The sequence below is a fragment of the Mustelus asterias genome, unplaced genomic scaffold (genome assembly GCF_964213995.1).
Source record: "Mustelus asterias unplaced genomic scaffold, sMusAst1.hap1.1 HAP1_SCAFFOLD_680, whole genome shotgun sequence".
Lineage (NCBI taxonomy): Eukaryota > Metazoa > Chordata > Chondrichthyes > Carcharhiniformes > Triakidae > Mustelus > Mustelus asterias.
In genome coordinates, this window is record NW_027590629.1 from 37,066 (window position 1) to 59,780 (window position 22,715).

At 43.1% G+C, this 22,715-nt stretch overlaps 1 gene segment (V, D, J or C); it reads right to left on the minus strand.

Moving 5' to 3' along the window:
• Positions 1-449: 449 nt before the first annotated feature.
• LOC144487257 (Ig heavy chain C region-like) lies at positions 450-18,444 on the minus strand. The segment is given in 5 exon segments: positions 450-855; positions 1,766-2,065; positions 6,083-6,397; positions 6,606-6,905; positions 18,394-18,444. Coding segments are annotated over 5 exon segments (1,317 nt in total).
• Positions 18,445-22,715: the final 4,271 nt, after the last annotated feature.

The window sequence follows — 22,715 nt, forward strand, 5'->3', positions numbered from 1 at the left end:
GGAATCCAGTGTGTTAACAGTTTCAATCCCCACTCTCTCTGATGGGGGATTGGTGCTCTATGTCAGTGTGTGACCCTCACTTCAGTTCCAAGTGGGTGTAGAGCAGCAACTTAAAGCTGACATCAATGTTAATGGGATGGATAATGAGAGAAGCAGGAACACCAAGATCTAAATATACTGCATTTGTTTATCTGAAATATGAATTCGGTGGATTTCACCTCAGCAGCAGGAAGGTTGGTGAAGCTATTTTGCATAATTTGGTAATGAATATGCTCTAGTCTGTCTCTAACCCAGGGTGCATGTCTCTGATATCGGAGCACTGATTCTACAAGACTTGTAAATATGAGACCCAAACCAAAGAGACCTGATAGAAGTAAAACTGGAAAACAATCAAGTAAGCGATTGGGTATTTTCTTCATTGGAGGAAAAGGTTTTATTATTTTTATTGAAGTTTCGAATATAACTATGATTTTCATTTACATGAATTAACGGTGTCCATCAGTGCAAGAGAAATGTTCACAAAACTGGGTTTACCGCTGGATTTGTCAACCGTTCTGTTGATGATCTTCAAGGGGATGGCTTCATGTCCCACCACACATGAGTAAGAAGCGCCACTGGACCACTCCTCCGCTGCAATGGTTAACAGGCTGTACATGAAGAAGGAGCCATTGCCGTTCTCCGCTACCACCTCGGTGTTCTGATAGTTCCCAGGCTTGTCATTGATGGTCCACTTGACGAAGATCTCTCGGGGGGAGAAACCTTTCACTAAGCAGCTGAGGGAGACGAATCTGTGAGAGGAGATTTCTTCTGCCGAGGGCAGGAGGACAGAGACGGAAGGTTCCTGTGGGTTTTTAACTGTAGAAAATGTACAACATGCGTCAATTTCGGAAGCAATGGAACTCCTGGATACAGGTCATCGAGTCATAGAGTTTTACAGCACAAAACGAGGCCCTTCAATCCATTGTGACTGCGCCGGCCAAGAAACACCAATCTCTTTTAATTCCATTATCCAGCACTTGCTCCATAGCCTTGGATGCATTGGTGTTTCAGGGACTCATTTAAATGTTTCTTAAATGCTGTGAAGGTTCCTGTTCCTGTTCCTACCAGCCTGTTCCTGTTCCTGTTCCTGTTCCTACCAGCTTGTTCCTGTTCCTACCAGTTCCTGTTCCTACCAGCCTTTCAGGCAGTGAGTTCCACATTCAAAACACCCTCTGGGTGAAAAAAAGGTTCTCCCCAAATGCCCTCTCACTCTACCATCCGTTAATTAAATCTATGTCATCTGGTTTTTGACCCTTCCACGAAGGGGAGATGTTTCTGAGTTATCTACCCGATCTAGAAAGTGTATTTGATGCTGACTTTGAAAGGTTTCCATTTTTCATTTTGGGATTTGCCCAGTTTTTCAGTTCAGAGCAGAGGTTGTTCCAATCAATTTCTTGGTGAACATTTTGGTCTGAACTAGAAAGTTACTTTTAGTTTACAGCACAGAAAGAGGCCATTCGGCTGAACTGGTCTGTTCTGCTGCTAAACTTAAAATCACGTCCCTCCTCCCTTCTTACTCCATCTAAGCGTTGTCTTCTAATTATTGTTACTTCATCTACTTTTCAATTCTCACATCGAATTTATTATCTACAGGCCCAGAGTGTTTACTATCTGGAACTACCAATCAGAGTAGACGATTAATACACCGAATAGCAAAGATTGACTTAACCACTTACACTGGAAATATACACAATGACTGATCTATTGTTTCAATCTGGCCGCTCACCTTCTTCCTTGTGGATCGATAGTCTTAAAGGAATCGGCTGATCCTCATTTCTCGCCACACATTCGAACACGTCCCCACTCTGCCAGGCTTGTGTCGAGATGTTTAATTTGCTGACCACACTGCCTGAATGTTGGTCGACAATCTCTGATTTTAAATGCTTCTTTCCTTGGCTCCAGGACATGTTGAATCCAGCGTGAGCTTTAGAAATGACACATGTTAAGGTCACGGTCGCCTCCAGTAGGAATTGTTCCATGGGCGGAGGCAGGAGAGTGATCCTGGAATTGGTGCATGAGGGATAATCTGTGAAAAGAAATGAAAATCAAACCGAATTTCATCTTCAGAATCAAAACAGCAGTATTCAGCCTTCACTCGCTGATGTAGAAAAAATAAACTTCGGGATATCAACCTCGAGATGTCGTCTTTAATCGTCTATACTCAATGGAAAGCCAGGTTGGTCTGCGAAAACTATACAGTAAAGTCGATGACTCCAGGTATTATTCTAATGAATGAGCATTGCAGCAGTCCCAGTGAAAATATAACATTCCTGATATCGGAAAGGCAATACTAAACTCTGATTGATAAATAGGGTGGGTGCACTTTCGAGCACATTATCTTGAAGATGTTAACATTAGAATATATGAACGAGGAGCAGCAGTCGGCCGTCTGGCCCCTCGAGCTTACTCCGCCATTCAATCAGATCAGGCTCATCTTTTCGTGCACTCAGATCCACTCACCCGCCCGCTCATCATAACCCTTAATTCATTTACTGTTCAAAAAGCTATCTATCTTTGCCTTTGATATATTCAGCAAAGTCGCCTCAACTGCTTAACTGGGCAGGGAATTCCATAGATTCACAACCCTTTGGATGAAGAAGTTCTTCCTCAACTCAACCCGATATCTGTCCCCCCCCCCCCCCCCCGCCCCCCCGCCTCCACCTTATTTTGAGGCTGTGCCCCCGAGTTCTAGTTTCACCCACCAGTGGAAACCACCTCCCTGCTGCTTATCTTATCTACTCTCTTCATAATCTTACATGTTTCTAAAAGATCCCCCCTCATTCTTCTGAATTACAATGAGTATAGTCCCAGTCTACACAGTTTCTCCTCAGAAGACAACACTCTCAATTCCGGAATCAACCCAGTGAATCCTCTTGGCACCCCCTGCAATGCCAGTTTATCCTTTCTCAAGTAAGGATACTAACGTTGTACACAATGCTATAGCTGTTGCCTCACTTTATAAAGCTGAACTTTATACAGCTGCACCATAACCTCCCTGTTTCTAAATTCCATCCCTCCAGCCATAAAGGACAAAATTCAATTTGCCTTCTTAATTACCTGCTGCACCTGTCAACCAATGTTTTGCGATTCATGCACAAGGACACCCTGATCCGACTGCACAGCCAAATGCAGCAATTTTTAGCCCTTCAATAATAGTCAATTTTGCTGTTAGAACATAGAAGATAGAAAAGCTACAGCACAAACAGGCCCTTCGGTTCACAAGTTGCGCCAAACATGTCCCTACCTCTTCGGCTTACCTATAAACATCTATCTTACTAACTTCCATGAACTTATCCAAAAGTCTCTTAAAAGACCCTATCGAATCCACCTCCACCACCACTACCGGCAGCCGATTCCACGCACCCACCATCCTCTGAGTGAAAAACTTACCCCTAACATCTCCTCTGTACCTACTCCCCAGCACCCAAAACCTGTGACCTCTTGTGGCAACCATTTCAGTCCTGGGTAAAAACCTCTGAGAATCCACTCTATCAATACCTCTCAACATCTTATACACCTCTATCAGGTCACCTCTCATCCTTCGCTTCTCCAAGGAGAAAAGACCTAGCTCTCTCAAACTATCCTCATAAGGCATGCCACCTAATCCGATAACATCCTTGTAAATCTCCTCTGCACGCTTTCTATGGCTTCCGCAACCTTCCTGTAATGAGGCGACCAGAACTGTACACAGTACTCCAGGTGGGGTCTGACCAGGGTCCTATATAGCTGCAGCATTATCTCCCGATTTCTAAACTCATTTCCTCTATTGATGAAGGCCAGTATTCCTTACGCATTTTTAACCAAAGCTTCTACCTGTGACGCTGCTTTGAGCGTCCTGTGAACCCGGAGCCCAAGATCCTTCTGATCTTCCACACTGCCAAGCATCTTACCCTTAATATTATATTCTTTCATCCTATTTGACCTGCCAAAATGCACCACCACACACTGATCTGGGTTGAAGTCCATCTGCCACTTCTCTGCCCAGTCTTGCATTTTATCGATGTCTCGTTGGAACTGCTGACATCCCTCTACACTATCCACAACACCACCAAAACTTTGCGTCATCAGTAAACTTGCCAACCCATCCTTCCACTTCCTCATCCAGGTCATTTATAAAAATCACAAAGAGCAAGGGTCCCAGAACAGATCCCTGGGGCACTCCACTGGTGACCGACCTCCATGCTGAAAAAGACCCATCTACAACCACTCTTTGCCTTCTGTGGGCAAGCCAGTTCTGAATCTGCAAGGCAATGTCCCCTTGTATCCCATGCCCCTTCACTTTCTCAATAAGCCTTGAATGGGGCACCTTATCAAACGCCTTGCTGAAATCCACATAAACTACATCTACCTCTCTTCCCACGTCTATGTGTCTAGTTACATCTTCGAAAAATTCAATTAGGCTCGTAAGGCATGATCTGCCTTGGACAAAGCCGTGCTGGCTATTTCTGATCATACTATTCCTCTCCAGATGTTCATAAATCCTGCCTCTCAGGATCTTCTCCATCAACTTACCAACCACTGAGGTTAGACTCACTGGTCTATAATTTCCTGGGCTATCTCTTCTCCCTTTCTAGAATAACGGAACCACATCCGCAATCCTCCAATCCTCCGGAACCTCTCCCATCTCCATTGATGACGGAAAGATCATCGCCAGAGGCTCAGCAATCTCTTCCCTCACCTCCCACAGTAACCTGTGGTACATCCCATCCGGTCCTGGCGATCTATCTAACTTGATGCTTTACAAAAGCTCCAACACATCCTCTTTCCTAATATCCATGTGCTCAATCATCTCAGCCCACTGCAAGTCTGCACTGCGACTACCAAGATCCTTTTCCACTGTGAATGCTGAAGTAAAGTATTCATTGAGTACCTCTGCTATTTCTATCGGTTCTGTACAGACTTTCCCACCATCACATTTGATAGGTCCTACTCCTCCACATCTTATCTTCTTGCTCTTAACATACTTATAGAATGCCTTGGGGTTTTCCTTTATCCTGTCTGCCAAGGCCTTCTCATGACCCCTTTTGGCTCTTCTAATTTCCCTCTTATGTTCCTTCCTACTGGTTGTATACTCTTCTATATTTCTAACATTACCCAGCTCCCTGAACCTTTTGTAGGCTTTTCTTTTCTTCTTGACTAAATTCGTTACAGCTTTCGTGCACCATGGTTCCTGTAACCTACCATAACTCCCCTGTCTCATTGGAACGTTGCTGTGCAGAGTTCCAGACACATTTTCCTTGGAAATTTGCCACATTTCTTCTGTACATTTCCCTGAGAAAACCTCCTTCCAATTTATGCCTCTAATTTCCTGCCTAATAGCCTCATAATTGCCCTTACTCCAAATAAACACTTTCCTAGCTTGACCGATCCTAGCTCTCTCCAATGCTAATGTAAAGGAGATAGATTTATGATCACTATCCCCAAAATGCTCTCCCACTGAGAGATCTGACACCTGCCCAGGTTCATTCCCTAATACCAAATCAAGTACAGCCTCTCCTTTTGTAGGCTTATCCACATACTGTGTCAGGAAGTTTATTCCTACCAACATTGTACTCCATCTGCCAGACCCTTGCCCACTCACTGAAACTATCTATATCCCTTTGCAGACTTTCAGTGTCCTCTGCACACTTTGCTCCACCACTCATCTTAATGTCATCTGCGAACTTGTGCACACCACACTTGGTCCCCAACTCCAAATCATCTTTGTGAATTGTAAACCATTGCGGTCCCAACACTGGTCAGTGAGGCAAGCCACAATCACTCCCAGACACCTTTCGTCTCCCCAAATACTATCAGCACATAATAACGCTGATATCGAGTCCACCTCACTCACTATATGACATCAAAGTAGAGGGAAAAATTACCTGCGGTTCTAATAAAATCCTGAATGCTGAGCGATTCTAATGCCGCTCTTACACAGAAGGAAACATATGGCAGCAAATTAAAAGTTGTCCGTTGCTATGTACTAACTTCAATAATTCTTGATTTTGATTAAAATCAGAGCATACAATGACCAATTCCTCCCTCGGTTTGCATCTCTTACCCAGAGATCCGCTGATGTTCTGACTCTGTGTAAGCCCTTGATGAGTGACCTGGCAGGTATAGATCGCTTTGCTAAACCATTCCCCAGTGGAGATTGTCAGCCGACTGCTCGCCGAGAAGTTCCTGTTCACTTCCCAGACGGGGGAGGTGACAATTCCTGAATCCATGGGTTGTCCATTCTTCAGCCACTTCACCGTCATTGACTTTGGCTGGAAATCGATGATTGAACAGACGATGGTTGCAAATTTGCTGCTTGTGATTTCTTCACTGGAACTCACGGTAAGGATAACGGTTGGAGGTATGTCATCTTTAGAACCTTCAGAAAACACATATTAGTCATTTCCTGCAGAAGATGTTGATCAATCAAACTTCTGTTTACATTAGTAACTCACTTGCAGTCAATAGACACTAACCGGGACAATCCGGGGTCCGGATTATGTACATTTCTTTAAATGTGTTATAACCAAGACCCTACACAGGTTAACCGCAGCGTTTCTATTTTACACAAGCTGCACAACACTTACATGGCATTTCAATCCTCTTGACTGAGCCGCTGTGTCGAACCTCACAGTTGATTTTGCTGCATTCTCCCTCTGGCTCGGTGATGGTTAACTGGCTGCTCAGGGTATAGGTTTCCTTCGTGTTTCTCACTGATGGGTAAGTCTTAAACCCAGTGGTGATCGGCTGCCCATTTTTCTTCCAGGTTAGACTGGTGATTTCTGCGGAGTAGTCCATTGCCAAACAGCCGTAGGTGACAGAGCCGTTCGTGTTGTGTTGCTGACAGGAGGAGACCAGGCTGTATAGAATGGGTGGAGATGGTGTCGCTGAGAAAGAATAGCCGATTGAACAAATTAGACTCCGTTATTTATGTTCGTTAAGCCATCAGACATTTAAACTTTTGACCAGAATTATGAATCTATCCTAATATTTCCCAATAAACCAGACACCACATTTGAGATTCGATTAGTTCTCTGATTTAGGAACCATCGTCTGTCTGTTCCCTTGTAGAAACTTAAATCTCTTTCTCCGTCTCTTTCACACTGGAGAAAAAACACTTTGATGTTATTTGAATGACATAAATTGCATTGGATCAAAAGAGAAAAGCAGATGATTTTCTCTATTCTTTCAGCCACCATTTATTTCTCAATCAACAGCACCTTGTGATGAGGAAGTTGTCTCTTCATTCATTTCTTAGCAGTTTTGGGAATTGCCGGTGTTCAAACTGACTGATGCCCTCAACTCTCTCCACCTCATTACCAGCAAACATCCCAACCCCCCGCCTCCTACTAACCTCCAAACCCCCCAAACAAAGAACAATGACTTTCCTTCAAAAGTACCGTTAGGATGAATACTAATGTAATCACCATAAATCTCTCAAATGAGTGCCAATTCAAGTGCTTGAAACATTCTCTAATCTTCGGATCATGCATTAATAGCAGGAGTAGACCATTCGGTCCCTCGAGCCTCCTCCTCCATTCAGTGACATCATGGCTGAACTGATTGTGGTGTTAACTCCATATTCCAACCCCTCCCCTCAGCCCAATGACCAGCTGTCGACTCTTCCCGACTCTCTGTTCGATCCTTCAGCTTCCTGCACTGTCCACCGGCTTTCAACGCTTTCCTCCATCTCTCTATGCTCTTTCATGTCTCTCTGCACGTTCTTGCCCCCTCTACGCTTTCCCCCAGCTCTCTGTCCTTTCTTCCGATTCTCTGCCCTTTCCTCCGGCCTTTTGCACTTGGCCCCGTCTCTCTATGCTCTCTCTCTACCCTTTTATCCCGGCTCTCTGCAATTTCCGTCCATCCCCTCTCTGTGCTTTTATGTTTTCCCCCATCCCTCTGCACCTTCGCCCAACTCAGTGTCCTTTCCTCCTGTTCCTCGCCCTTTTCCAACGCTCTGTGCTCCCCGCCCCTCCCCCCCGACTATCTGTACTTTCGCACGGCTCTCCGCACTTACCTCCGTCTCTCTGTCATTGCTCCCAGCTGTCTGTCCTTCCAACCAACTCTATGCCCATTCTTCTGGACCGCTGCCCTTCCCTCAGTCTATATGCCTTTCCAAGCTGTTCGTTGCCCTGTCCCCCGGCTCTCTGCCCTTTGCCCCGGCTCTCTACTTTTTCTCCCGACAGTCTACCCTTCCGCCCGACTCTGTGCCCTTTTCCCCGTCTCCCTGTCCTTTCCTCCTGCTCTTTCTCCCGGCTCTCTGTCCTTTCCCTCGGCTCTCTGCCCTTTCACCTGGCTTTCCGTTCTTTACCCGGCTCCCTGCCCTTTTCCCCATCTCCCTGTCCTTTCCCCAGCTCCCTGCCCTTTCCCCCGACTCTCTACTCTTTTCCCCATCTCCCTGCCCTTCCCTATTGCTTTCTGCACTTTCCCCCATCTCTCTGTTCTTTTCCCGGCTCTCTGCATTTTCAAGTAGCTCCTTGCCATTTTCCATGGCCCAGAGCCCTTACAGCTCTCTCCACTCCATTGGCATGCTCCTGAAGTTGGGCATCCCTCCGTCTTCAGACCTCGCTTCAGGATGAGAGAGAGTGAGTGAATGTGTATGAGTCTGCGTGAGTGAGTTAGGTTGAATGAGTTAGGGCGAGTAAGTTAGGGGGAGCGAGGATGGGTTGATGAGGGTGGGTGTGAGTGTGAGTGAGTGTGAGTGAGTGAGGTTGAGTAAAGGTGGATGAGTGAAGGTGAGTGAGTGAGTGAGGGTAGCTGAGGGAGTGAAGATAATTGAGTGAGGCTAATTGAATGATGCTAAGCCAGTGAGTGCGTGGGAGTGGGTGAGTCAGGGTGAATGAGTGAGGGTGAGAGACAGTTAGTGAGGGTGAGTGAAGCTGAGTGAGTGAGGGTGATTGAGGATGAGTGCATGTGAGTGAGTGTCAGCTAGCATGAGTGAGGTTGGGTAAGTGAGTGAGGGTGAATGATTGAAGTTTTATGAGTGAGTGGGGGTGAGTGGGGTGTGTGAGTGAGTGAGTGTGAATTAGGCTGTGTGGATAAGGTTGACTGAGGGTGTGTGAGTGAGTGAGGATATGAGGGTCAATGATAGTGAAAATGAGTGAGTGTGAGCGAGGGTGAGTGAGGATGAGTGATTGCGAGTGAGAATAATTGAGGTTGGGTGAGTGGGGGTTAGTTTGCACGAAAGAATGAGTGAGCGTAAGTGAGTGAGGGTGTGAGCAAGCGAGGGTAGGTGAGTGCGGGTGAGTGTGTGAGGGTGGGTGCCGGTGAGTGGGTGATGGTGAGTGAGTAGGAATTAATGAGGGTAAGTGAGTGAGTCAGTCAGTGAGAGTGAATTGATTCAGTGAGAGTCAATAAGTAGGATGGGTCAGTAAAAGTGGGTCAGTGATCATTCACAATTACTCTGATCCCATTATCAGAATGATTCTCCAGATGATTTTGCCCTCAGTCTCAACTTTCCGTTGCCTGTTGTCCATAGCCGAGCTGGGGACTGCTCCATTCGGCCCCAGCACCTCCACCTCCTCCTCTTCCTCTCCATCGATCTTGTCCCGATTCTCCACATTGATCAGCTTTCAGTAACAGGGCTGTGTGAAGTCAGGCAGCAGTGTAAATCACTGGGCAGCTGCTTTAATGTCGCTGCCTTTCTTTAAGAAACCCATGTCAGTGAACAAATAGACAGGCTGAGGGAGCTGGAAGGGAAGTTTACAGCAAAACCAGGATGGGCCACACAGAAATGAAACACCAAGTTTACACCAATATTGGGCACCCAGTCGGCGTTAGTCTCAGCCAAGTCCCTCCCTATTGTCCAGTGTAACACATGAAAATCCCTACTTCCGACGTCATGTTGGATGGAATGTCATTGATGAAGCAGTAGAAGCTTGTTTGTCCCAGAACAGTCCTCTGCCGAACTCCTGCAGTGAAATCTGAACTGAAATGTTTGACCTCCAACAACCATTACCATCTTGCTTTGTGCTAAATATGAGTCCAAACAGAGAAGAGTTTCCCCCTGATTCTTATTCACTTGAGTTTTACTTGGGCTCCTCGATCCCGCACTCGTTCAAGTGCCACGGGGGTGGCGCGGTTGCACAATGGTTATCGCTGCTGCCTCAAAACGGCAGGGACATGGGTTCGATTCCCGACTTGGGTCACTGTCTGTGTGGAGTTTGCAACTCCACCCCGTGTCTGCGCGGATTTCCTCCGGGTGCTCCGGTTTCCTCTCACAGTCCAAAGATGTGAGGGTTATGAAGATTGGCCATGCTAAATTGCCCTGTAGTATCAGGGGGACTAGCTGGGGTAAATGCATGGGGTTATGGGGATATGGCTTTGGTGGGATTGCTGTTGGTGCAGACTCGATAGGCTGAATGGCCTCCTTCTGCACTGTAGGATTCTATGACTCTATCCTATGATGTCAAGGGCAGTCACTCTGACGTATGTCCGATGGAAAGTGTGTGAGAGAGTTTTTGGGTGTATATCTGACGGTGTGTGTTTGTGTGCGAGAGAGAGGGTGAATGTGTGTGTGAGGGTGCCTGTGTGTGATAGAGTCTGTTTGCACATATGTTAGACAGTGGTCTGTGTGTGCAAGAGGAGAGTGTGTGCGTGAGAGAAACAGCGTGTGAGATCGAGAATGTGTGTGTGAGAGAGAATGTGTGTTTGAAGGGTTATATTTTATGTGTGTGAGCGTGTGGCTGTTCTTGAAAGTGTGTGTGTGTGTGTGGACTGGTGGGGAGAGTGTGTGTGGGGAGTTTGTGTGAGACACTGCGTCTGTGTGTGATAGAGTGTGTGTTCATGTGGAAGGGAGTGTGTCTGTATGAGATACAGGGTGTCGGTGAAAGAGATTGTGTGTGTGAGAGGGAGGGTATGTGTGTGGTCTGGAGTGTTGTGTTCATGTGAAAGGGAGTGTGTGAGAGGGAGTGCCTGTTGGAAAGCAAAATAATATGCTAATGAGTGTGTGAGAGTCTGCATGGGATTGTGTGTGAGTGAGAAACATTTGTGCAATGTGTGTGGGAGATAGGAGCAATGTGTGTGTGTGCATGTGTGTGTGTGTGTGAGAGAGAGAGAGGCTTTGTGTGTGGTTTGTGCGTGTGAGAGTGTGTGAAACAAATGCGTGCCTTTGCACGTGTGAGAGAGTGGTCTGTGTGTGCAAGAGGAGAGAGTGTGGGTGAGAGAAAGAGTGTGTGAGATAGAGAATGTGTGCGCGTGAGAGAGAATGTGCGTTTGAAGAGTTATTCTTTATGTGTGTGAGAGTGTGTCTCTGTTCTTGAAAGTGTGTATGATCATGTGTAGAGGGGCGGGGAGAGTGTGTGTGAGCGAGAAAAAGCTTGCAAATTAGACAGAGTGGATGCGTGAGTGTGTGTGTGTGAGATAACTGTTGAGAGAACGTGTGCCTGTGATAGATGGAGTGTTTAAGATAGATACATTTTGTATACTTGTGAGAGACGGAGAGACTGTGTGCGAGATTGTGTGCGTGTATGAGAGAGAGTGCTTGTGAAGGATAGTGTTTGAGAGCAAGAATGTGCATGTGTGAGATAATGTGTAAGGGAGTGAGAGTGTTAAAGAGAGAGAAATATGTGCCTGTGTGAGAGCGAATGCGTGTGCAAGTGTTCGTATGAGAGAGATAGAGAGAGAGAGAGCATGTGAATGAGTGTGAGACAGAGTGAGAATGCATGGAAGAGGAAATGTGAGCGAGATAGTGCATGTGTGTGTGTGTGTGTGAGAGAGAGAGAGAGAATATGCGCACGAGAGTGTGAGATTGTGCTTATGTGAGAGACTGAGTGATGGGGGGTGGGGTAATGTAGAATTCTTAGAATGAGGCCCTTCATTTTAGTTTTACCATAATAAATAGACTAGGTTAAGGTGCCTTATATATAGTGAGAATTCACAATGTGCCTGAAACAATATAAGCAAAGGTATTATAAATTGCAAAGGTATTATAAACTGTATAACCACTAATTAATCAAGTATTATAAGCTTAAACTGTATTTTCAATATATATGTATTGTGCGCCTTGGCCAACTTCGTTCTGAATGCAGCATGATGGGAAACAGTGGTAGGCAGACCAACTTCCTTTAACAGAATGAAGAAAAGCAGCTTCTGTTATCTGTTTTTGGATATGCGAAAACAAGCTTAATCGTAGGCCTGCTATTTAAGGAAATAAATTTGTTCATGGGTAGCGAGGCTGGAGCAGTCTCTCATGCTGATAAAGGAGGCCAAGGTTCTAGCAAAAGTGTGACTCCTTTCACCAATTAAAAATCACAGATGTTAGTTATGGCCTTGGTTACTGGTGATGATGTGGGTTGGGTTTCCTAGGTAAAGGGGAAGGAACCTACATGGGCAATAAGCTGATAAGCTCCAATTCCTGTTGATAGGTGGAACATTATTGGCGAAGGTAATAATGTTGAATATTGTGATTTGGCCCTCCTGTCTGATGATGAGACTAGGCAGGGCATTGAGATGTTCAGAATAATATAATAATTTTACCTTGCAATATTAGGTCAAAAATGACAGTCAATTCTCATTGACTGTGTCTCTCCCCTGAAGCATGCATTAGCAAATAAATTTCTTTTCGTTCTTTAACTAGAGACTGTCATTCGCACTCTATGTATTGGTTGAGTGAGGTTCAACAACTACAGAGCACCCCAGGGGAATCACCTTCAGAAAATTCCTCTTACACACTGTCTGTGTGTAAGAGTGTGTGTTAGAGTGTGTACATGTGTGTGTGTGTGTGTGAGAGGGTTTGTGAGAGAGCCAGTGTGTGAGAGCAAGAATGTACATGTGTGAGATAGTGTGTGAAAGAGAGAAATAATTATGTGTGTGTATGAGAGAGAGAGAGAGAGAGAGATGCAAGAGGAATTGTGAGAGTGCATGTGTGAATAAATATGAGACAGCTTGAGCGTGTGACAGAGTATGTGTGACAGAGTGCATGTGAGTGTGCTGGAAAGAGAGTGTGAGACTGCTTATGTGAGAGTGTGTGTCTGTGTGTAAGAGAGAATGTGTGGGTGTGTGAGTGCTTCCGTGAATGGGGGTGTGAGAGATTGATTGAGAGAGCAAGAGTATCTATATATTCGTGTGTGAGAGACGGTATGTGTAATGGGTGTGAGAGAGAGAATGTGTGTGGGTGTGTGAGAGAGATCGTGTGAGAGAGATAGTAAGTGTGAGTATGTATGTGTGTTTGCATATGTGAGAGAATATGAGAGTGTGCATGTGTGTATTTATGTGTGTGAGAGTGTGTGATATGTGTACGTCTCTATCTGGCTGAATCGGTCTCAAAAGTCAGCCTTACCCTCACATTCCACTCTCAGCCTCAATCACTCTCGCAGTAAGTGGGAGTGACAAGTGAACACAATACGGACCACGGGCCAAGGGTTGGAAAAACATTTAAATCTTTCACAAGTCAATTCTAATTGAATAATTTCCAATTGCCTCAAAGAGCGAAACTTGTAAAAACTCTAGAAATTTGAAATAATCCACGACAAAGCGACGCACAAGATTACCCGCCCCATCATTCATTCCTTTCACTCTCCCCTTCACTAACAAGCAGTGACAATAGTGTGCATTATATGCAAGATGCACTGCAACAACTCACCAAGACGCCACAGAAAACACTGTCCAAACCCGCTGCCTTTACATCCTAGCAGGACAAGGGCAGCAGCCAGCCACATATAAACACGACCACCTGCAAGCTCCCCTCCAAGGCACACGCCATCCTGACTTGAAACAATATCTCAGTTCCGTCACAGTTGTTGGATCAAAATCCTGGAACTTTCTGCCTAACAACACGGCGGATGTCTGCAGGGCATGGACTGCAGTTTTTCATGTCAACACTTTCTCAAGGAGCAATTAGGGGAAATTAAAAATTCTTGCCGAGCAAATGGCTCTAAAATGCTTTCAGAAGATTAAAACTAAGATGCAAACGAATTGAACCCTCCAACTGTCATACTAAGCAGGTCAGGGGCTGTTATAGTACGGAGTACAATATAGTAAATCTCCCTTTCCATTTGCTCATCGAACATCCCAAGGCCGGTACATCACTGGTTAAAAGTCAACCAAATCTCTTTCTACAGTCTGTCTGAAGTTTCTGCTGTTTCTGGCGGTCACATTGTGCTTTAGGGATCTCATTTCTGAGACGCCGAGTCAAACATTAAATCAGCTTGTCACATTTCTCACAGGTACAAGTTTATTGAAAAAATAAATCAAATTTCACTCCCTGAAATACAGGAGAAGGAACCAGAAGATTTACAACCAGTCAGGCAGATCCCTGGTCTCAAACACGGTGACCACGCGCACAGAAACAGAACAGACACAAATGGTGCAACAATCGAGTGCACAGCAGATAGATCTGTTCACTCTGCCAATTTCATTCAAACTGTTTGATTCTAATTGATCAACGGTCAACTTACAACAACAGACAAAAACCTATTTTAAATTAAACTGATATTCATTTCAAAACTCCTTTCGCCTTTTAATTTTTCCTCTGTCTCACTTCTCGAAAACTATGTTAAAATGTAAATTCGCTGAAAATAATCAATCAAAAATAACAGATTCAGGACAGTTCAATGTCCCTAACAGAGATACAGTGACACAGTAACAATTCAATGTCCCTGACAGAGATACAGTGATACAGTAAGAATTAAACAAACCAAGAAACATTTACATTGAAAATCATTACCTGATTTGATCTAATTTCTTAATTGAATGTAATCAGCAATACATTCGAGGCAAAACACTTTATCGAGCTAAGCATAGCTGATTAAAGAAATGTTTTGTTTCTGAATTCACTTCCGATATAATTAAATATTCTCTAAAACGGATGATATTTTGCACGTCAGTGCACAATTCAGGGTCGTTTGTTTTGAATTAATTAGCACCAATATTATATTTTAAGTTATTGTTAATTGCCAGTTAGGTCTCTTGTCAGCTGATTTGTGCTCTGCAATATAATCAGTTTTCAATCACTGAGAACTTGCCTTTGCCTCGAACATTGTTCAGTAATTAGTTTCCAATTAAATCTTAAACAATAAACTTCAAATGACTGAATGGAAAGATTCAGACATCTGTAATTCATTTGCTTAAATCGAATCACATTGTAATGTTTCTCATTTCCATTTTTACTCCAAATGCCTTATTATAACCTACAAACGTGTTAAGAATGCATGCTTCTCAATTTGTATATACTGTAACGGCCTGGCAGTTTGAGATAAGTGAAACTGCTTCCTAGATTTAATAATGTGGACCATCCATATAATTTAATTACTGAACATATTGTTTAATTTTCGAAGATCTGAATTAAACAGTGAAAAACACAATGAGGGCAATTGATTCAAATCCTCTGCAACACTGAAACATGATGCACAAAATAAGTCCAGACCTTTTCTTCAGTATAATATTTAGTAATAATTAAACATAAGGTTCAGAGAGAAATAATTCTTCTATTCTGTCACTGATTCATCCCATAATTCTATTCTGTGTTCAGCAGTAATGGGAGACAAGGTGTTATTGTTAAGTGCAGCGCAAAAATTATTTTTACAATATTTATAATATCATTATAATACTTTTATAAAAATAATCTTTTGTAATTTCAAGCATTTACTTGTCAATCTTTAGCCAGTTTCTGTTGACACTTTACTACAATTCAAATACAATTATATGAACAATTACTTGATGTTAGCGAATTTACCTGTCAGAAAACATGTGTTCACTCTGTCACATTTATTCAAGCTATTTGATTCTAATTTATCAATGGTCAAATTACAACAACAAAAAATCAATAACTTATTTTAAATTAAGCTAATATTCATTTCAAAACTCCCTTCGACTTTTAATATTCTCTCCCTGACTGTCGCAAATCTCGAAAACTGGGCAAAAAATGTATCTTTTCGGAAAATGAGCACATCAAATATAACAGATTCAGGGTAGTGTAATGTCCCTAACAGAGATACAGTGACACAGTAAGAATTGTAATCCATATTTACTTTAATATGCAAGCATCAGTTAACATTAATAAAATGCTTTAACATATATTTATTTTATTTTTCCGAAACATGTTTGCTTTTTTCTTACAAGAATTTACAAACGTAGTTTGTTTATTTATTTAGCCAGAAAAAGGGTAACTGCTCAGTATCACTGCGTTTAAACAATACAGAAACAATTGAGAAACTCTAAACAATTTCACAAATTTTTAAATGAGATTCGTGACTAATTATTTCGGTATCCAATCACAAATTACTTGGAAGGAATATGTGGTTGCGCCTGCACAGAAAGAATCTAATAATCGGATATATAAATTGCGAAATAGCAGTGTGTTGTTCTCCAAAACCCATATTCAAGTGATTGCGAACTTAATCAGGGAGATAACGATTAATGCAAAGTATCTTGTTACACTGAACACTGCTGTGGAAACAGTATGTTATCATTGAAATAGTTTCTAGAATTATCACAAAATATTTCCAGCCTAGAAACTTTTCTGGCCATGTTAATTGTGTGCAAAGCCCAGCAGAACTATTAAATCCAAATAATGCGAAATACTAATGTGAAATAATCTTTGGTGAATATGGAGTTATATTACCGATTAATAATTGCTTGATTTATATTAATTTTACTATCAAACTTGTTAATGAGAAGTTTGTGATTGCAGCAACGACTTAGTGTCCGATTGAACATTGTATGTCATGATTTACTTTAATTTGTAAACGTTAGTTAAAATTTCTAAAAATGCTGTGATATCTTTATTTTATTTCTTCCACAACCTGCTTGTTTTCTCCCTTGAAGAATTCTCAAACTCATAGATTGTTTGCATTCAACCAGAAAACGTGTAACCGCTCAGTGCCACCGAGTTTAAACAATACAGAAACAATGCCGAAACACCAAACCATTTCACATATTTTGAACATTCATAGTGACGCAACCACAGAACCTCCTCAAAAGAAAACACACCAAAACGCATCAATGAGGGAATGAATCTATTTCACGGAGACGCAGCTCAATTTCCATTCAACAAAATCAAAAATATCATTGCAATAAAATCTCAATATCGAATCCAGCAAACCAGCTCGTCACCAAATGTATGAATTACTAAACTAAACAGATATCTGGAATAAGAGCAATAACATTTGTCCAAAAAATTAATATTGAAACTTTACCACATTCTATTCATATTGGATCATATTTCAAACAGATTTCAAACATATTTAAACATTTGGATGGTAGAAGCTGCCGCCATCAGATGCCACTGAGATTAAACATTTCAGGTAACGCAAATTGTGGAAGCAGTGGCAAACTATGTTCTGGACAAATGGCGTAAACCGTGATTTAGTTTAACCTGCTCATCTGCTTAAATCACTTACGATTTTAAAGAATACAAATGCAATAAAACCTGGCTAATTTCTGTCAGCAGTCATCTTAGAATCTTAGAAATCTTAGAAACCCTACAGCACAGAAAGAGGCCATTCGGCCCATCGAGTCTGCACCGACCACAATCCCACCCAGGCCCTATCCCCATATCCTTACATATTTACCCACTAATCCCTCTAACCTACACATCCCAGGACGCTAAGGGCAATTTTAGCATGGCCAATCAACCTAACCCGCACATCTTTGGACAGTCATGTGACAAGTAGTTTAAAACTCGCAGAATGTTTGTATTCAATCACAAAGCGTGTAGCAACTCAGTGTCACCGAGTGTAAACAATGCAGAATTGTCAAACCATTTCACAAATTTTACTTGTTCAAAGTCACCCAGACAGACAACCTCCTCACCAAAAAAACGCACCACTGAGGGACTGAACCCCGGTTCATGCAGAAGCAGTTCAATTCTACAAACAGTTTCAACAGAATCAAATTTCACATTGGCAGAAAATCTCAATTTAAAATCCAGCCAATCCGCCCATCACCAAAGTAACTAATAATTAAAATGAGCACAACAATGACATAACAAAACCAGACTGTGATTTAGTGGAACATGTTCAAAACATTAAAGCAGAAACATTAGCACGTTTTGTAGATATTGGGTTAGATTTCAAATACTTGTGCAGTAGATGGTGCAACTCCCAGCCAGAAGATCACCGAGATTAAACATTGCAGAAACACCGAACTGTTTAACAAAAGGTAGGCATGCAAAGTAACCCAGCCACACAATGTCCTCAGCAGATAAACACAAAATCACAACAACAAGAGACCGAATCACTCAGCATCACCGTTTGTCAATTAACAGTAGAATTCTCTCATCCCCATTTTATGCAGAATCATATGAAACATTGTAAAGATTTTCAGCACAGAATCCACCAAACCACATTTCAATGAACGAATAAATTAATAAAATCGATAAAAAAATAAAACAAAAGCTCAAGTAAAACAGGAACTAAATAATTATCTGATTCTTACCTGCAGTCACCGTCACCATGGTCCCTTGTCCCCAGTCGTCAAAGTAGTCACAGTGTCACATTCCCTTGGCTGGGTCATACAATAACCGTCCCTGCAAAAAAAAATAGACAGAAAAGCCACCATTATTTTAAATATTCACAAACCAGAGGAAAAGCAAAGTCAATTAATTTCCATGAAATTATTATTGTATTTGTGGAGACCGTTCGCTCTTCATAATTGACCCGAAAGTTTTATATATCACAAAGCATCAAATGGACATTTTATTGAAAACGCCAGCTGATAATTGAATAGTTTTCATAAATTTTCCATCCTAATTCTCGCTACTTGTGCAGAGTTGGACATAAATAATACAGCACTGCAAATATTTTTGGATTGTAAAACAGAGCACTGACCCAGCCTGGGCCAATTAGTGCTGAGGGATTTTTGTATTGACAGTAACTGCTGTGCGGTCCCAGGTATACTGCTGTATACGTCCAATGCACAGTAATAGATGGCGGTGTCTTCAGTCTTCAGGTTCGTCATGTCCAAAACGAAGATATTGTTTGAAGTGTCTTTGGACGCAGTAAATCGATTCTTAATTGCTGGGGCGTAGTTGTTGCTTGATGAACTATAGTAGTAAACCAACCACTCCAGCCCCTGTCCGGGAACCTGTCGGACCCAGTGCATGTACGCGCTGCCAAGCTTGAAGCCGTTGGTTTTACAGGTCAGTCTCAGGGAGTATCCGGGATGCCCAGTCTCTGCCTCTGGCTGAGTCAACACAATCTCCGACTGGACACCTGTAAACACATATCAAAAACCCCGACGATTAATTCTGGTGAAATGATTGCTGACTCTGAGATGATTGGTGACATTTCAGAGATAAACTAACGCTGAAACAGTGAGAGCGAGAGACTTGGACAATAAAAAAACTACTCACCGGATAAGAAAGTCAGCAACAAACTGAGAGAAATCACCGAACTCATCCTTCTGGTGATTTGGGGGAAATGGTTGTGTCAGGAACTCAGTGAACAAACCACCTCCCGGACTGTTGGATTCCGGTCCCAGTGAACGGCATTTAAATACCCGGCAGAAGGGGGTGGCTTTCCAGGCGCCGCCTGTTGATTCCCTGCTGGAGGCGGCGACTGGATCCAGGTCCCACCTTCCACACCTCAACAGAATGGACTTCCAGATTGACAATAGGTTAATAGTGAAATTGGCATTTTATCTGTGTCGGGATATTTGTGCGGCTGAATATATTCATTGTATTGTCTCCATTATTTCTAATGGTGATATTGCAGCTCATCTCTTTATTTTAAAAAATAATTTCATTGCAAATATGCTGCTTTTATGACCACGCCCCTAACAAGAACACAAATCTAAAAATGATGAAATAACATTTTCGGAAAATAAAGAGACCGTCAGTCTGTGTTGCAACAATTCCGGGTCTCTGTCACATTACAATAATGAAACATAATTTATCGGAAGATTTGTTATCGATTTCTGTAACTAAATGTGGGGGATGAACAGAGTGATTCTATTTACAGTGTGGATTGCTATCACTGTAAAATTTGGGTTTGGAGATGAGAATAAAATCTCACCCAATACAATGTTTCTCCTTATATTTGTCAAACTGCCCCAATCTCGAAGACAGTTCTGACCACAATTCGGTTACGTTCACCTTAGTGATGGAAAGGGATAGGCATGAACCTCGGGCCAGTGGTTTTAGCTGGGGGAAGGGTAATTATGAGGCTATTAGGAGAGAATTAGGAAACATAGGTTGGACTAGGAGATTACAGGGACTGGGAACGTCCGACATGTGGAGTTTTTTCAAGGAGCAGCTACTGCGAGTCTGTGATAGGTATGTCCCTGTCAGGCAAGGAGGAATTGGTAGGGCTAGGGAACCGTGGTGCACCAAAAAAGTTTCTTTGTTGGTTAAAAAGAAAAAGGAGGCTTATGTTCGGATGAGACGTGAGCACTCGGGTAGTGCACTAGAAAGCTTTAGATTGGCTAAGAGGGAGTTGAAGAGCGAGCTTAGAAGGGCTAAAAGGGGACATGAGAAGACTTTGGCGGATAGGGTTAAAGAGAATCCTAAGGCGTTCTATAGGTATGTCAAGAACAGAAGGTTGGTTAGGGCAAGTTTAGGGCCAGTTATAGATGGCAGAGGGAAGTTATGTGTGGAACCGGAGGAGATTGGTGAAGCATTGAACCAATATTTCTCTTCGGTGTTCACGCAAGGGGACATGAATATAGCTGAGGAGGACACTGGGTTGCAAGGGAGTAGAATAGACAGTATTACAGTTGATAAGGAGGATGTGCAGGATATTCTGGAGGGTCTGAAAATAGATAAATCCCCTGGTCCGGATGGGATTTATCCAAGGATTCTCTGGGAGGCAAGAGAAGTGATTGCAGAGCCTCTGGCTCTGATCTTCAGGTCGTCGTTGGCCTCTGGTATAGTACCAGAAGATTGGAGGTTAGCGAATGTTGTCCCATTGTTTAAGAAGGGGAACAGAGACTTCCCCGGGAATTATAGACCGGTGAGTCTCACTTCTGTTGTCGGCAAGATGTTGGAAAAAATTATAAGGGATAGGATTTATAGTTATTTGGAGAGTAATGAATTGATAGGTGATAGTCAGCATGGTTTTGTGGCAGGTAGGTCGTGCCTTACTAACCTTATTGAGTTTTTTGAGAAAGTGACCAAGGAGGTGGATGGGGGCAAGGCAGTGGACGTGGTATATATGGATTTTAGTAAGGCGTTTGATAAGGTTCACCATAGAACATAGAACATAGAACATTACAGCGCAGAACAGGCCCTTCGGCCCACGATGTTGCACCGACCAGTTAAAAAAAAAAACTGTGACCCTCCAACCTAAACCAATTTCTTTTCGTCCATGAACCTATCTACGGATCTCTTAAACGCCCCCAAACTAGGCGCATTTACTACTGATGCTGGCAGGGCATTCCAATCCCTCACCACCCTCTGGGTAAAGAACCTACCCCTGACATCGGTTCTATAACTACCCCCCCTCAATTTAAAGCCATGCCCCCTCGTGCTGGATTTCTCCATCAGAGGAAAAAGGCTATCACTATCCACCCTATCTAAACCTCTAATCATCTTATATGTTTCAATAAGATCCCCTCTTAGCCGCCGCCTTTCCAGCTAAAACAATCCCAAATCCCTCAGCCTCTCCTCATAGGATCTCCCCTCCATACCAGGCAACATCCTGGTAAACCTCCTCTGCACCCTCTCCAAAGCCTCCACATCCTTCCTGTAATGTGGGGACCAGAACTGCACACAGTACTCCAAGTGCGGCCGCACCAGAGTTGTGTACAGTTGCAACATAACGCTACGACTCCTAAATTCAATCCCCCTACCAATAAACGCCAAGACACCATATGCCTTCTTAACAACCATATCTACTTGATTCCCAACTTTCAGGGATCTATGCACACATACACCTAGATCCCTCTGCTCCTCCACACTATTCAAAGTCCTCCCGTTAGCCCTATACTCAACACATCTGTTATTCCTACCAAAGTGAATTACCTCACACTTCTCCGCATTAAACTCCATCCGCCACCTCTCGGCCCAACTTTGCAACCTGTCTAAGTCTTCCTGCAGACTACGACACCCTTCCTCACTGTCTACCACACCACCGACTTTGGTGTCATCAGCAAATTTGCTAATCCACCCAACTATACCCTCATCCAGATCATTAATAAATATTACAAACAGCAGTGGCCCCAAAACAGATCCCTGAGGTACACCACTTGTAACCGCACTCCATGATGAATATTTACTATCAACCACCACCCTCTGTTTCCTATCCGCTAGCCAATTCCTGATCCAATTTCCTAGATCACCCCCAATCCCATACATCTGCATTTTCTGCAGAAGCCTACCATGGTGAACCTTATCAAACGCCTTACTAAAATCCATATATACCACGTCCACTGCCTTGCCCCCATCCACCTCCTTGGTCACTTTCTCAAAAAACTCAATAAGGTTAGTAAGGCACGACCTACCTGCCACAAAACCATGCTGACTATCACCTATCAATTCATTACTCTCCAAATAACTATAAATCCTATCCCTTATAATTTTTTCCAACATCTTGCCGACAACAGAAGTGAGACTCACCGGTCTATAATTCCCGGGGAAGTCTCTGTTCCCCTTCTTAAACAATGGGACAACATTCGCTAACCTCCAATCTTCTGGTACTATACCAGAGGCCAACGACGACCTGAAGATCAGAGCCAGAGGCTCTGCAATCACTTCTCTTGCCTCCCAGAGAATCCTTGGATAAATCCCATCCATGGTAGGCTTCTGCAGAAAATGCAGATGT